Source organism: Sminthopsis crassicaudata, chromosome 1, assembly GCF_048593235.1.
Source record: "Sminthopsis crassicaudata isolate SCR6 chromosome 1, ASM4859323v1, whole genome shotgun sequence".
In the NCBI taxonomy this organism is placed as follows: Eukaryota; Metazoa; Chordata; class Mammalia; order Dasyuromorphia; family Dasyuridae; genus Sminthopsis; species Sminthopsis crassicaudata.
The window spans coordinates 727362874-727380379 of NC_133617.1; the positions used below are offsets into that span (position 1 = coordinate 727362874).

The 17506-nt window shown below is 33.7% G+C and overlaps 1 protein-coding gene across 3 annotated transcripts in view; it reads left to right on the plus strand.

Moving 5' to 3' along the window:
- Positions 1-17506, plus strand: part of SUCLG2 (succinate-CoA ligase GDP-forming subunit beta) — a 586130-nt gene that overhangs the window by 449904 nt on the left and 118720 nt on the right. For all 3 annotated transcript variants that reach the window (XM_074284147.1, XM_074284145.1, XM_074284146.1), the window contains exons 8-9: positions 1273-1434; positions 4831-4973. In XM_074284147.1, the coding sequence (XP_074140248.1) occupies positions 1273-1434; positions 4831-4973 (305 nt within the window). The remainder of the gene's footprint in view (positions 1-1272; positions 1435-4830; positions 4974-17506) is intronic.

The window sequence follows — 17506 nt, forward strand, 5'->3', positions numbered from 1 at the left end:
TAACCATTCCCTCACACACGGAGGATTATATAGACATATATTATTTAGATATTACATATGAAATAGAGATTATATATAAAATATGCTTTTATTGCATATAGGGGTATTTGTGTGTGTGTGTGTGTGTGTGTGTGTGTGTGTGTGTGTGTGTTTTCTAAATGTCCATCCCAGCACCTGTCACATAGTAGGGACAAAATAAAAAACTTGACTTGATGTGATCCCTGAAGCCAGCAAATCTAGTCAAATCGAATCCCTTTATTTCAAGATAAAACATTTATGGCATAGAAAAGTAAAAATGTCTTGGCTAGGGCCATATGATCAGGTCATTGCAATGCCAAGAGTAAAGCATGGGTCCTTGGATTTCACATATCATACTTTTTCAACTTCACTTGGTTGTAAACCAAGGTCTTTGGTGTCTTACAGGAGTCATTTGGTTTGGGAAAGGTTTCTTTTCTAGTTTCTAATTTCTCATTAAAAAAAAGGCTTGAATGACATTGATCAATGATTAATAAAACAAATCTCTGCTCACATAAATAGTATTATATTTGTATGGCTTCACTCAGGCTTTTTCCTATCTGTATTGCATCCTGTTCCATCCATCTCCTACCTTGTCCCCCATTTAAATTTGGAGGGATTTGCAATATCTGTTAATTCACAGTTCAGAGACCACATCTTCCCCTAGAACTTGCCTTATTCTCTCTTAAAATTACTTGGTATCACTTTGTAGATAGTTTATGTTTATTTATATGTGTAAATATTGTATCCCTCTGATAGCTTATAAACTCCTTGAGAGCAAGGGATGTTTTTTTTTCCCTTTCTTTTTCTAGCATCTGAAACATCAGGCACTTAATAAATATTAGTTAAATTAAAAATAAAAAGTGGTCATCATTGAAACTTGTAGTAACATTACATTTTAACTTTCAAAAGAAGTTAGCATAGAGTGCTTTGAAACCTCTCTTCACTTGTAACTATGGAAGATACTTAAACGTTCTCATTGGCTTATGTTTTATTTTAAGGAATATGAACTATTTAAATATGTTTTAACTTAAATACACATGGCTCATAAAAATGCATAGTTTTCCAGAATAGCCAGACCTCAAAGGTCAGAAGGACCAAACTTGTCTTTTTCAGCACACTATTTATATCTGTCTAGAGCAAAGTGACAGATGAATGCTCGCCTTTCTCTCCTATATCATGTTCTATGCCTAATCAAGAAAAATTCATGATTCTTGATGGATATTCATTATTCATTTTGTCTATTTTTTTCTGTAGTTGTGTGTTTTGATGCCAAGATAAACTTTGATGATAATGCAGAATTTAGACAAAAAGACATATTTGCCATGGATGACAAATCAGAAAATGAGCCTATTGAAAATGAAGCTGCCAAATATGACTTGAAGTACATTGGCCTGGATGGAAACATTGCCTGCTTTGGTAAGAAAACAAGGATATCTATCAAGCATATTGCAAAACAGTTTGCAGTTGATTCATTGATTTTATTTTGTGAAATGCATCTAAAAACTCAGCAAACATGAACTTTTATAGCTAATGATAATAATGATACTCATGGTAATCCATATTAACCAGAATATCATATCAATCCATAAGCGTTTTAAAGCAACATTTTCAATATATGTTACCACATTAAATATTTATAAATACATAGTAGAAAAATTATCAAAAAAATTTGGGGGTGCTGTAGTGGTTAGAACACCAGCCCTGAAGTCAGAAGGACCTGAGTTCAAATCTGATCTCAGACATGTAACACTGTGTGACCCTGGGCAAATCACTGAACCCCAATTGCCTCAGGAAAAAATATAGAAAAAGAAAAAAAAAAAGAAAACAATTTTGGAACAGAATGAAAGATACAAAAACCCTATCATCCCATCTAATATAGAACTGACTCCAAGATAATTTCAATGAGATTACCTAAATAGAACTTCATTGTTCAGCCATTTTTAGTCTTATCATTGTATTTGTGACTCTATTTGGGCCTTACTTTTACTGGAATCACTTGCCAATTCCTTCTCTAACTCATTTTAGAGATGAGGAAACTCAGACAGTGTTATCTGAATTGCTCACGGTCATACAGCTAATAAATGTCTGAGGTCAGATTTGAACTCAGGAAGATGAATCTCCCTGATTCCAGATTCAACATTCTATCCCCTCTGTCATCTAATTGTCCTTGTCTATATAGTCCTTTCAGACAAGTATAATGATATTATTTTACAGATAAAGAAAGTGATTTGCTCAGGGTTCACAGATCATTAAGTATCTAAGATAGAATTTGAATCCAGATTTTGTAGACTCCAAGTTACTTAATTCTCTGTACCAATATCACATACTGACTCAATAAAGAGCTTAAGATGTAGTCTAGAGTTTTCTCTGAAACATTCAGCATAATTGAAAATAATTTACTGGCTTAACATTCCACTCATTATAATCTAACTTTAGTGTTCAAAAATTCAACTTGTTTTCCATCACAAGCCAGAGTTGTTAAGACAACAGTTGCTCTGGGACACAGGTTTAAAATGGAATTGTTTTCTAAATGAAAGTAAGTGAGGGCACGTACTTTAATCATTACCCTAAACTTCTTTAGTTTCAGTGATAACAGAACAATAACATGTTTAATTTGCTATCCCATTTTATTAACAGAAAAATTATTTCATCATTTTCATCTGAATTTGTGGAAATAGCTTATTCAGCTGAGATAAGAAAGGGTACATGGAGACAAAAATCATTTTTGTAACTGTCCACAGATTATAGTGCTGAAATTTATACTCTAGATACTTAATTGCAAAAGACTCTAGATTCTAGTAGCATACATTCATTGCATTGCTTCTAAGGTCTTAATCTTAATGGAATTAACATTACAAAGATTTGTAGCTCATTAAATCAACAATATCATTATACCCAGAGTCTCTGAGATTTCATTCTCATAGCTTGCTGCTCTCCACAATAGGAAATGAAATAGACTTACATGTGAAACAGAAGGTCTTACTTCATGTAAGGGACAATAACTTTAATGTAGCAGACTCCTTGCATCTTTCTCAGAATGATAAACTAATGTACTCATGATATTTTAGCATTTAAAAGAATAAAAAAAAAAAAAAACCATGAACATTTTAGAATAAAGTCAAGAAAGCTTACTTAGAGTGGTTGCAGGGATTTAAATGCTTTGAGTGAATTTGAAGCCTCTTAAGTGTTGAAATTAACATATTTCCTACTCTGTTGTAAGGGTACTTAAGCACTCACATGTTTAGCTGTGCCAAAGGTAATTAAATTAGTCACAGTTCAGAATCTTCTATGAGGCATCAAGGGTCAGGAAAAAGTACAGGATTCTTTATTTTTAGAGGCTCTCTTGCATAAAAGAGAATTTTTACTTTCAAATGTAAGGAAGAATAATTGCATATGACTAAGTCTGCAGGGTCAAAAGTGGCGAAAATTCATTGATAAAATTTACCCAGGAGTCAGTGTGTCAGAATTGATAGTAAACTTGGAATCAAGTAAAACCTGATTTTAAATATACTCAGCCACTCCTTAACTTCATGACCTTGGATAAATCATTTGTCTCAATCTCTGTTTCCTCTTCTGTAAAATGGGGAGATTAACATTAACTTTAACAAGGTTGCTGAACAAAAAGTATTCTGCAAATCTTAAGGGGCCATAAAACGTATTGTTTCTATTATTTTTCCTAAACAAGAGAAGGATATATATTTTAGAATACTTTTCTTTTTTTCTTTTTTTTTTAATTATATAGCTTTTTATTTACAAGATATATGCAGGGATAACTTTTCAGCATTGACTATTGCAAAACCTTTTGTTTGGAATACTTTTCTTTGGTTTTTTGTCACTTTTTTTCCCAAATTGGTTTTGCATCACCATTATTTCTTAATACACCTTTCTTTTGTCCCTCTCCAGTAAGCTATCTTTTGTAACAAAACTCACTATACAGATAGAAAGAAAGAAAGAAAGAAAGAAAGAAAGAAAGAAAGAAAGAAAGAAAGAAAGAAAGAAAGAAAGAAAGAAAGAAAGAAAGAAAGAAAGAAAGAAAGAAAGAAAGAAAGAAAGAAAGAAAGAAAGAAAGAAAGAAAGAAAGAAAGAAAGAAAGAAAGAAAGAAAGAAAGAAAGAAAGAAAGAAAGAAAGAAAGAAAGAAGAGAGAGAGAGAGAGAGAGAGAGAGAGAGAGAGAGAGAGAGAGAGAGAGAGAAAGAAAGAAAGAAAGAAAGATACAGTGGAAAACAGTTCAATAGTCAGTCACATCAACCTAGTGAAAGGCAGTATTTTATAGTGTATAATAGGAAGGACTGAAAATGTCCTGGATTTTAATTCTGGCTCAAACTCTTAATAGCTGTGAAATGTTAGGCAATTCACTTAACCCTAATGAAGCTTAGTTTCTGCATCTATAAAATGAGAGACAGGATCATCTCAAAGCACTCTCATTGCCCCAAATCTAAAATTCTGCAATCTTAAATCCGATGGGGTATGTCCAGTTCCACCCCCTTAGTCTTCCTTCTTTATAAAAAAAAATGGAATGGTAAATGCATTTTTGCATCTCTTCTTTAGAGCATGTTTGGTGATTAAATTTCAATTCTATTAAAGACAATTTCTGTGTCTTTACTGAGGAAGTCATCAGACTGTGAATTATTATTTCAACTATTATTTCAAAAAGAAAGGCATTAAGGCATATTTTGTTGCTGTTTTCATTAACTGGGTTTTTGTTTCATCTCTCCTTAAGTTTAATATGATGTATCAATTTCCCCCACACATAAAACTTTTTGAGTATCTTTGCTAAGTGTAAACCATTATTATATTTTGATTTACTTTATAGTGAATGGTGCTGGGCTTGCCATGGCAACCTGTGACATCATCTCTCTTAACGGTGGGAAACCAGCCAATTTCCTTGATCTTGGAGGTGGAGTAAAGGAGGCCCAAGTGTATCAAGCATTTAAACTGCTCACTGCTGATCCTAAGGTAACTCATTTATTATATGGAACAAAAGGTCAAATATTATGGTGTGGTCCTCATGGCCCTGAGTATTGAGGATGGATTTGTCATTTGCAGGTTGTCACTTGTTCTTGTTGCTGTGGGTGATGTTCTGTGTTAAAACCAATAGTTGAGGTTTTCCTGTGTTACTATGCTGACCTGACTACTCCAGAGATGCTGTGGTGAATTCAGCATCATCTCCCTAACTAAAAATGTGACCAATTTTGCTTCTTACTGATCAGAAGCTAGAAAACTCTCAGGATTCCATAGAATAAAGAAACCTTGGTGTTTTAGCACTGTCATGCTGCTCAAAACTTTGCAGAATTTATTGTCATTAACCATGGATGTGGAAGGCAGTGATATCCACCTGTCCTCCAGAAATTTATCCTATTCTTAATTCACTTGGAGAATAGTTTTGATGGAGATTTAAAGGTTCGTCTTATTTAGATTTCTGTCTGAAAGCCAAGGTGCTGAGGAATTGTTAATGGCAGAAGTGTGATGAGATGGCAGGTAATTGTGTGGTATCCAAACATTTATTTAATTATTTGTATTTTAACAAAATACTAAATGTTTCTGGAAGTATGGTACAGTGGAAAGAACGATGGATTCAAAATTACAGGACTTGGGTTCCAATCTTATTTTCAACCTTTATTATTTAACTAAAGGTGCGTGGTTATAAAATTATGATTTATTATCAGTAAATGTTTTGTTTGTATACTATATATTTAGGGTCACATAAACATTTCTTGGTTGAAGAGGTCAAAAAATTTAAAAACCTGATGTATATACTGGTTCATTCACTTAACTTCTCAGATCCTCAGGTTTTTTTTTCAACTTTACAATGAGGAATTTGACAAAATGACTTCACTGGCCTCCTCCAGTTCCTGAACTATTAGTCTCCTATCTGTCACTTTCCTGATCTCTTATTGTTGTTGCACTTTGTCCTTCTTGAAGAGGCCTAATGACACCAGGAGGATGATGTCTTCACTTGCAAGTGAATTGGTCAGAACTGTGCAAAGTCATCAACCTCACTCATTTGTCTACAATCATCAAAGTCCATTGGTGAGACATGAGATAAAATGTCTGGCAATGACCCCTGATCTCTTATAGCTCAGTAAAAGAGTACCTGGTGTCATATTGTACCTAATTATATAATGACTATCTGATATTAAATGGCTTAATCTCACATGGCCTCAGTTTCCTCATTTTTGAAACTGAGGCGGATGTACCAGATGGCCTCTGAACTTCAGTTTTAAAGCTATGATTTTATGATCCACATAATTTAACACTTGTTATTCTTACACATTGTAGCCCTCTGTGTATGTGTTTCTTCAGCTAGATTATAAGCTTCCAGTATGTGGGCATCATATTTTAACCCTAATCACTTTCTATGGCTTTCACAACTGAGCATATAGGAAGCCCCTAAATAATAGTTGATTATTTTGTCAAGTGGATTTTGTTCTACTTTATTTTAATTTGCAGTGTTTTATTTGGTATATGCTGACAGTGGTGGGTAGATAATTTTAAAGGCCAGGGGCTATGTTGTATAAGTGACCATTCATCCTATGGTCCAGTGACTTAATATGACTAAGCATTTCTATAGCTCTTCTTTATGGACAAGAAAAGATATGTGTCTTTGAGCTTATTCTTTTGGTGACTGACAGAACTACTGTCATCCAGACCCTGACCCATTACGGATAATTTAATGTCCAGCTTCAGGAAAATGCAGATAAAACAATCCCAGGCACTTACAGAGAAACATTCTTATTTTAATACCATGATCTCCCTTTAAATGGTTTATTGGCCTACTGGCTGCAAACTGTTTTAGCTAACAAAGCTCTTGAAATTATGCTTTTCAAGTAGTAATTCTTTCAGTATAGATTAGTCACTTACATTCTTGCTAAGGCTTCCCTTTTTTCTTATTTATTAAATAAATGGCCATGTTTTATCTGATACTGATCTTCCATCCCCTAAGGTTTTGCTGGAATAGGAAAGTAATTGCAATCTAGAGTTACTCAGCAGCCACAAGGAAAGTCTTTGGAAATAATCCTGTTGTTTGCCTAAGCACCCTGCCTTCACAAATGAAATAGCAAAATTGTCAGTGGTTTCCTAATCATTTATTAATTCTTTTCTCCCAGTATTCTACTCCCTTCCAACGGAAGGATGTTTTCATCTTAGAAATTCCCAGGCCAATTAAAGATTGTAAATATCATGGACACATCAAGCAGCCTCTTTAAGGTGCCTTCCCTATCAAGAGCCCAGAGGACAGATGACTGTAATAAAACCATGAACTTTTAACTATGCTGAAATACAGTTTTAGAATAATGGAGAACTGCTGAGAGATTAAATCTAACAGTACAATGATCAGATTTGCTTTAAAATAGCCTTTCTCTATAACATGGGCTGAATTTTAATCTTGTGAGAAATGTAAAAAACAAGACCACAAGGGGACCATTTGCATTTGTAAAATCCTCATGGAAAGTGGAACCACAACTTAGGCCTATTGGAACTTTGCTTGGACTCCTATATGAAAATGAGGAAGGGAGTCATTCTAGATGTGTACCATGGATTTCCTCATTTTTACCTTGCACTTGAAGCAAATGATGCCAGCTGCCTGGAATCTTCCATTTTCCATGATATTTAAATTTTAAATCAGGTTAAAAACAGGCAAATGTAAGGGTAGTCTCCATTCCAGCATTGTTTGCAAGATACAAGGTAGAAAACAGTATAGATTATTTCTCCTGCTTCTGCAAGGAAGTATTCTGCAGCAATTATTTTAAAATAAAACAACTACCAACTGACTAGTACTAGAATTGCTAAGAGCTCCAAAATAACTATTTCAAAGATACTGTTGATCTTTTTACATATAAAAATCAGTCTGGTGTATGTACTGAGCTTCAAAATGATATATAGTTTTAAAAGTTAGCATTTGTTCAACACAAATCATATGGGTCAATATTAACAGCAGTTTACTTGACATATGTACATACAATTTTATTGGCGTGAACATACTGTATCATTGGAGTATAATGTATATTTATTATGGCAAGTATATAAAACTAATGTAGCTCATGTCAGGTATACCACAATGTTCTTTCATTTGACCCTTTTTCTAAGTGCGGATTGTTACACATTGGGACTAGAATAAGCATATGTTTCTGTCTCTGATGTTTGGTATCTTGGGTTGTGCTATTTTTCAAACTCCATAATCTCTCAGCCTTTTGCTTTCAAGATAGCTAAAATACAATATTGATTCCAATGGTTGCAGTTATTAAATGGTTTACTATTCACTTATTTTTCTTGGTATGAAAGTAATCAAGTTTGTCCTGCTTAGTTGTAGAATATACTTAATTACATCTTCATCCTTTTGACTTAAAGGAGTCTAAATATTACTTTAGCATTTCAAAAATGTATGACTTCATTGGTGTTATGGGGGCCAGTATTGACCACAAAAACAGAGACTCTCAGAGTAAGAAAACCCAAGAAAGGGTTTATTATGATCTCTCAAGAAATGGCATCTCCCATCTGACAAGGTTTTTGCAAAGTAAAAACTGTAAAACACAAGATTAAATAGCCTGAACACAAAAGTCCCCATTTTCACTCCAGCTTGGGTTTTTCTCCTATTGTTTGGGAGAAGTCTAGGCTTACATTCTAATTAAGGAAATCTAATCCAGAAATAAAAGAAAAAATGTCTTTAAATGAGTTACTTAAATGCTAAGTAAGAGGTAGTGGGAAGCAGGAGGGGACAAACACCTGAACTTTTTTAGCTATAGCTATACTTGTTATTATAAAGTCTTAAATCACAGTTAAGGTATAGTTTAAGGTTATATTCCCATAAGAGTGTCTTCAACTTGCTAATTACACCCAGTATGGATACACTACTCATGAATGTAAAATTCACAACTGCTTCTAGACTTAAAAATGTTTTATATCAATGCCTCTTCTCCATACTCATTAACCTCCCCATCCTAACTCTGACCCTGGAACTGAGCCCTTTCACAAAATTTTCTAATCTTCATAAGTTGCTACGATTAAAAAAATCCTAAATATGCATTTTATTATAATTATTCTGAGTAATGCCTTTACATAAATTTGGCAGAAAGTAAGTGCTTATTTGTAGAGCATCAGTGGCCTCTGACCATCTTTGGAAATAGTTCCAAAAAATTATGAGATTAGTTACACTTTGCTTTTTGCTTCACTGATTTACAAAACTTTGATAAGTATCTCTTCAATTTAAAAAGTGTAGAGAATACCAGGGACACCATGTTGAACAGTTTTTGGTGTATGTAAAAATAACTTTTACATAGGACCAAAAAATGGAACTTTTGGCTTTGGTTGGGATGATGGATATATTTAATATGTTTGCAAAATTGACTTGAGACCATTTGTCCTTTATAGGGCAAAGATTCTGCAGATCAGTCCTGTTAAAATGTGCTTGCTAGAACCATGTCTAGTTCATTTGGGAATGTATTCACCCCAAATGGTCTTTTTGAACAGTAGCATAACAATAAATGTCACATCCAATTTCTAAAACTTTTTATTTTTAAATCATATGCATTTAAATCAAATTTCAACATTCATTCTTGCAAAACTTGTGTGTTTCAAATTTTTCTTTCTCCTTTTCCCCTACCCCCTTTCTTAAGCCCCCTTTCCAGCAAGTAATCCAGTATATATTAAACATGTGCAGTTCTTCCATATATATTTTCAAATTTATCATGCTACACAAGAAAAATCAGATCAAAAAGGAAAAAAAATGATAAAAAAAATAAAAAGCAACTAAAAAACAATGAAAAGGTAAAAAATCTATGCTGTAATCCACATTCAGTCCCCACAGTCCTTTCTCTGGGTGCAAAAGACTCTCTATCACAAGTCTATTGGAACGAATTATCTCATTGTTGAGAAGAGCAAAGTCCATCAGAGTTGATCATTGAATAATCTTGTCATTGCTGTGTACAATGTTGTCTTGTTTTTACTCACTTCACTTAGCATCAGTTCTTGTAAGTCTCTCTAGGCCTCTCTGAAATCATCCTGCTGATTGTTTCTTACAGGAAAATAATATTCCATGGCATTCATATATCATACTTTATTCAGCAATTCTCCACCTGATGGGCATCTACTTAGTTTTCACTTCCTTGACACTACAAAAAAGGGGCTGCTAAAAACATTTTTGTACATGTGGGTACTTTTCCTTTTTTTTTTTAAATAATGTAATGGTCTTAGTGGTTTTTTGGAAGTTTGGGAAGCAGCCTTCCTTTCAGTTCAGTAATTACCAGAAGACTAGCCAGGTGTTAAAGTCCAAATCCTTTATTATCTCCTTTACAATCTAGTTTCCTTGCCTGGGGCAAAAGGGAGCTTTATTAGAGGCCTTCTGGAGTCTTGGTTTCAATAGAGAAGTTAACCACTGCCATCTCAGTAGTGTGAGATGAAGTGAATGACTCTGGCTCTGAATCCCAGGGCTTGTCCACAAAGGTGGATGATGGAATGAATCTGTCTCTCAGTCCCCCCTGCATGTTATATGCTTTATTATAATTACATTATCATAGGTGTGGAATACCATAGAACTATATTAAGTACTAAGTGCATGTACTGAACTAGAGAACTATTAATCACCATGCTAAACTAGATAACCATTGTCTTATCAATTCCACTGACTTAACACCTTTTAAGAATCCTTGTTTGAGGGTTCTGGCCCATAACAAAATAACATTCAATTGTAAGGCTTTTTGAGGTCTTAGGGGAAATGGTTTCATATTTATGCTAAATATAATTGGGACTGATTTGAAAAGAGAATGAACTCTAGGCAATCAGTCAGTTAACATTTACTAAGCCTTTATTATGTGCCAAGCTTTGGGCTAATTGATTGGGATACATAAAGAGAAAAAGATAGTCTCTGCCCTCAAAAAACTTAAAATCTAATTGTATAGACAATAAGTGAATTGAAAATATAAAATGTGCCTAGAAGAGAAGTTCATGAAATCATGGACATTTTTAGAGTTGAAAATGAAATTAGAGCTTATAGTAATCTTGGATCTCAACTAATTCACCTCTGCCATGCAGCTTATAAATACAATTGCTGGAGATTTTTCAGTTCAACTTCCCTCAATTTACAGAAGAAGTCCAAAATGACTGTAATCATATTAAGGTCATTTATTGAGCTACTGGTGGACAGTACTAGAACCAAGTCTCCTGGCTGCTAGTCCAATCTTTTTTTTTTTTTTTAATTCAATAGATATCAGTTTGGGGTGTATTTTTCTCCATATTTTTATTTAAGTATGACATTATATCATTGATTAAAAAACAAATCGACATGTAAAAGAATAGTTATTTTAGGCATTTAATTTATACCAATGTTGCCATAAGGACCAATTTGAAATGGTGGACATAATTTTTAAAAGTTATAGGATCAGAAATTTAAATATTGAAACCACCTTAGATAACATCTGAACAAACCCTTCATTTTCGCTGAGGAAAGTAAAGCCCAGAAAAGTAAAAAAAAAAAAAAAAAAAAAAAAAAAAAGATTGAATTGTCACTACCAGGCTAGTAAGGAGCAGAACTAAGATTTGAAACTCATTTCTCTAACGTGAAATCTAAATGTTCTTTCTCCTTTAAAACACTGCTTCCACTAAGAATAATCATACTTCTCCCCTTTTCAAACCTTGACATGGTCCTCTGAAACCCTCTGAAAGTTTCAAGGCATCCTTGTCTCATCATTATTCAAATCTATAACACTAGCAATGGCAACAATAGGTAATAGTAGTAGTACTAGTACTACTATTAGTACTAGTAATACTAGTATTAGTACTAGTGTACTACTTGTTGTGGTTAATATAGTAATGAAATTTTAGTCGTCTTCCAGTATGAAGGACAACAACCAGAAATAGTAGTAATATTATATGGTTTGCAAAGGAATTTTAAAATATTACATGAGCCTCTCTCTGATATTCCCTTTTTACTATATTAAGTAATGTGACATAAGTTCATAATGAACAAGAGCAATTGGTATGTGTAAAGTCTCATTTTGTTGTTATTTTGGCTTTCAGATAATATTTAGAGACAGTATAATTATTAAGAAAACTATAGAAAAGAATAATAGCTAGAGTTAGAAAGAATCACAGAGAAATCATTTACATGAGTTTTTGAGACACAGAATGTACTTGGGGTAATGTACTTGGGAAACTGTTTTAGAATAGAGAGAAATGAAACCTACCCTATCATATTTTTGGTATCAGGGTTATGCAAATGCCTTGAGCTTTAACAAACATGTATGAGATTAATTCATTCTAAGTGCCTAACATATTTTTAATTATTCTCTGCTAAGAGTTTTTACAATATTCCATTTCCAGCTTATATACCCTTACTTCAGCAGAGCCCAAAGAGTTCATTAGTTTGACATATACCTTGCATATTTTCTCTTATCTACAAGTAGCTATTTGCATTCTGGAGTAATAAAGCTCTTGCAGGAATTTATTTTCAAACATAAATCCCAACATTTTCATGGAATGTGAACATTATTTTGGCAATGATTTGAGCACGTTCTCCTTTGAACACTGCAGCAATAGAAAACAAATTTTGCTTTCATCCAAACTTATAAAGATTAGAAGTTTATATAACTATTTCATAATGGTGCTAGTCAGCTTGGTTTTGCACTCTCTATGAATAATAATTGTTTTGTTCACATATATTTGTAACTAAAGTCATTTAGTTTCCACCACCATCCAATGAATAACCCCTGGTTGTTAATATTACTTCTTGCAAAAGTTGTAAAGCTTCAAACCATCTTGCCAAGAGTTTGTTATCATACAACCTGTAGACTGACTTTGTCAATATTGGCAGTTCCTGCATTTTTCTTTTGTTTTCTTTTGTGATTTCTCATTTTTCAAAAGGTTTAAAGTAGTTTGTTTCTCTGTAAATGACTCACCACCAGCATATTTTATCTGTTGTAATACTAAGCTATAGGTGAGTTTAATACAAATTATTCTTTTCTTATTTTGTACATTATTTATATATCTGATTTCTGCCATCTTTCCAATAAAACAGATGTAGTCAATTTTTAAGCTACTTACTGACACTCTCTGGAATAAAGCAGAAATGCATATCTGCATGCATGTACATATACACACAAACATACACATGTGTGCATGAATAAAACCACTCTTCGTGTTACTCTATAAAATTCAAATGTTAATATATACTATTTTGTTTCATGGTGAGTGACTAAAAATCTAACAGATTTTTAGATATCTCAGTAAAGTTAGTAATTGGTCCCACTGTGCTTTGTAATTGATTATGAATCTCATACAGATAATCCATCTTCTACACTTAGAAAAGAAATAAAGCATTAATCAAATTATAAGGTCATATAGGTAGAAGAAAAAATATAATTAGAACTGTTAGGTACTCTAGATTATTTATATTTTTTGCTAATAATAAGATTCTATAGAGAAGCTTATTTTATGAATAACAAATGCATATAACATTTTCCACAGAGAAGAGTATTCTACAAGTAATTATATTCATATTTCAAGTTTTTATAGTTAGCGATTTGGAGGAAAAATTTTTCCTAATAAGATGATAAATAATGATCACCTAAGAAATCTTTGCCTCTCAATTTGTTTTCTTTCTTATAACACAAATGTATTAAACCATATGATGAACAACATTTATTTACATTAAAAGTAATTCCTTTTATTTTAGCCTCTCTGGGAAACTTCTAGAGTATGTGCGTAGATTTTATATTGACTTATCATTGTATTATTATTTCTCTCAAGTAAAATGTAAACTTTTAGAGTACAGGAGACATTTTCTTTTGTCTTTACATCCTCAGTACCTAGACTTGGATTTATTAATAGCAAGTATTTAATAAATGCTTATTTAAATAAATTAATGTGTTTTTTCATTTGGAGACATTTTGGAAATACAAGAGTTCATAGAATCACAGGATCTGAGAGTTAGATGGGATCTCAGTGGATAGACAGTGCAATCTATACCTCCCCAAAGTGTCTTTGCTATAACTCACAGAATTGGGGTCATTCAAATTATGCTTAGGAAATCTCCAAGTAAAGTGAATTCACTATCTCCTGGAATAGTCCACTCCACTTTTGGATAGCTTGAACTATTTTTTTTTTTGCTGAGGCAATTGGGGTTAAGTGACTTGTCCAGGTTCACACAGCTAGGAAGTGTTAAGTATTTGAGATCAAATTTGAACTCAGGTCCTCATGACTTCAAGGCTGATGCTCTATCCACTGCACCCACCTAGCTGCCCCAGCTTGAACTATTGAAGAAGGATTCTCCACCTTATAGTCACTTGTATTCCCCCTACTATCGTGCCTAAATTTGACTATCTTCACTTATATATCCATTGCTACTAGTTTTGCAACCAAGTAGAGCAAAGCTAAGGGGCAGGTAGGTGATGATATAGTGCATACAGCACTGGGCCTGAAGTTAGGAAAACTAATCTCCTCAAATCCAAATCCAACCTCAAATACTAACTATGTGATACTATGCAAGTTGCTTTGTCCTGTTTTCCTCAGTTTCCTCATCTGTAAAATTAGCTGGAGAAAGAAATGACAAATCACTTCAATATTTTTGCCGAGAAAACCCTAAATAGTGTCAAGAAGAATCAGCATGATTGAAAAACACTAAAAGATGCTTCTTTTATATGATACCTATAAAATACTGAAAAGTTGCACTCTAATGAGAAACATTGATTTGCTTTAAGATTTGTTCAAGTGAGAATTAATGGAAGTAGTATGGTATTTTAGAGTATAGAGGACTACCTGAAAAAGAAGAGTTCTTGTGATGGAATCCACATAAAACAACAAAGAAAAACAAAAGTAAAACCCTTAGCTATGAGAGCCACCATGTCTTTAAGATCATGATTATTTGTTTGGAATCTGTTACAGTACACAAATAATTGCTCAATTGCCATGTCCATGGCAGAGATCACGACAGCATTTGTTGTTCCTTTGCCTAGTGAAGTTTCACTTCTATGCCTTGCCTTTGCCCTCCCCAGTTTTGCCATAGATCTGCTCAATGCTTATGTCAATGATTATGTCATTGACAGCCACATTCATTGTCTTCTTCAGTGCTTACCTTCTGGGGCTCCTTTCAGCTTCCATTCTAGCCTTCATGCTCAGCTCCTAGCAGGAAGTTACCCAGTAGCATTGGCAGCCCTTTTTGCTGTCTGCCTTAATTCTCCCATTTGACTCACCTGTGACTGGTAGCTAAGCAGACTGCAGTGAGATTCATGATTTGGGACATAATTGATGCTGATTCAGAACAACCAAAAAAACTTCAAAATCATCCCAATTTGTAGATTATTGAAAGAACAGAGCACTATGGGTCAGAAGCAGAAAAACTTGAGAGGAAAGGGTTTAGCCATCTTTAATTCTTGAGAGATAATCATAACATTGTTGAGTTTGTTCTCAAAAGGCAGAAGCAGGATCAGAGACAAAGAGTTGCAATGAATCTAGGAGGTCAAGTTATTTTACAAGTGAAATCACTAAAGCTGGGAAAGATGCCCAGAGTAACGTAGTAAATAATAATAATAATAATAATAATATCTAATATTTATACAGTATTAATTATGTGCAAGACAGTGTGATTCTCACCACAGCTCTGAGAAGTAGGTGCTATTATTATTCACTTTACAAATGAGGAACCTGAGGCAGAGGGAAATTAAGTAACTTGCCCAAGATCACACAGCTAGTAAGTATCTGAGGCTGAATTTTGATTCAGAGCTTCCTGATATCCCAAGAGCCAATTGGAATTCAGAGCTTTATAATTCCAAAGTATAACAGTCTACCAACAGTACTATCTTACTGTATAGAAAAAAGGAATGGAAGTTGCAGAGAGGTTTTATTCTTGAGGTAAAGAAATACCATCCTTAAAATGAAAGCTATAGAAAAGTTGGATGCTTCTAGGGCAAGCATCCTTTAGCTTTTTTTCTGTAATAGATGCCTTTGGCAGTATGGTGAAATCTATAGACCACTTCTTGGAATAATTGCATGCCACTGAAAAATAAATTGATAGGATGACAAGAGAAACCAATTATATTGGGAAAAAAAAACAAGTTCTTGAGATCTTAAAAAGTTCACATTCCTCAGGTGAAGCAATCCTATTGAGGGCCCCACTTACTGGCAGTCGTCAGAACCAAGGCAAGACACCCATTTTGGAAGAATGTTGCAGGAAGGTTTGTTGTTCAGGTTTAGCCTCTGAATGTTCTCCTCACTTGGAGGTCCTCTGGTTTCCTGTGTTTTAATCTAGAGCTGACTATTATGATTTTGTTGTTAAGTCATTTCAGTCATGTGACTCTTCATGACTCAATTTGGAGTTTTCTTGACAAATACTAGAGCAGTTTGACATTTCCTTCTGCTCATTTGAAAGATGAGGAAACTGAGAAAAATAGGATTAAGAGAAGTCATACATCTAGTAAGTGTCTGAAACCTGAATTTGGGTCTTCCTGATTTGAGTAATGGGGCTTTATCCACTGCACCACTCAGCTGCCACTGAATATTATGACACTTTCATAATATTTGTTCAATAATCAAAGGGAAACATTATTAGCAGGATTCAGTATTGAATAGCAGTAAGAAAACTATAATGGTAGCTGATCCCTGAAGGTGTGAATACTGAATCTGATGAAGGAGCATAGCAAAGAAGGGCCATGAGCCAAACTCTGGCTAATGAGAAAATTATTGTTTGACCCTGCTTTATATAGACCTGTCCCAAAAAGCAACACTTGGGAATAAGATGCACTATTTATCACTGACTTATCTTCCAGGATAGGGTGATCCATCAAAAAAAGAGTTGAGAATTTGCAGGGTCCTATACAGTGCTAACAGAGTCAACCACCTGATCAAGCACTATCTTTGGGCCAACCATCAATAGGGAAGATGTAAAATGTCTCTCCTACCATACAGTTGCTGTGTGAGAGATTCAAAGCCTTTATGGTACAGAATATTGAGAAAGCTGAAAAAATAGATTATTTGCTTTTTTATTATTGCTAACATATTCCCATGCCTCTCTAAAGACCTCATTTAAAGGTAAATTTGTTCACCCTCTAAATACATCTCACATTCATAAATTAGTTTATATATAACTAAGTGCCCACTGTAACTTTATTTCACCCAACAACATATTTTTGCAAATTAAGGTAACCTTTGAGCAGGGACAAATTGGACAAATTAATTTAAGATCATTTCCTTAATTTCCTAGTTTTATGTTATATATCTATTATTAAAGTAAACACTTCTGTGAGGCAGGACAAATCTTTTCTTTATTTGTCTTCCTCATATCTATGCCTAATTCCCCTAGTAGTTCAATGATTTTACTTTTATGAACTCCATTGACCAACAAAAGCCAAATTGAAAGCATGGTAGGGTTTAGGATAATGCCTTTCCAAGTGACAGCTTGACCAACTTTACTGTTTTGCATGTTCACTATGAAAAATTAACAAAGAATAGCAGTAGTATATTATAGTAAAGGGTATATGGGCTAGTATCTTTTCTAAAGTATAAAG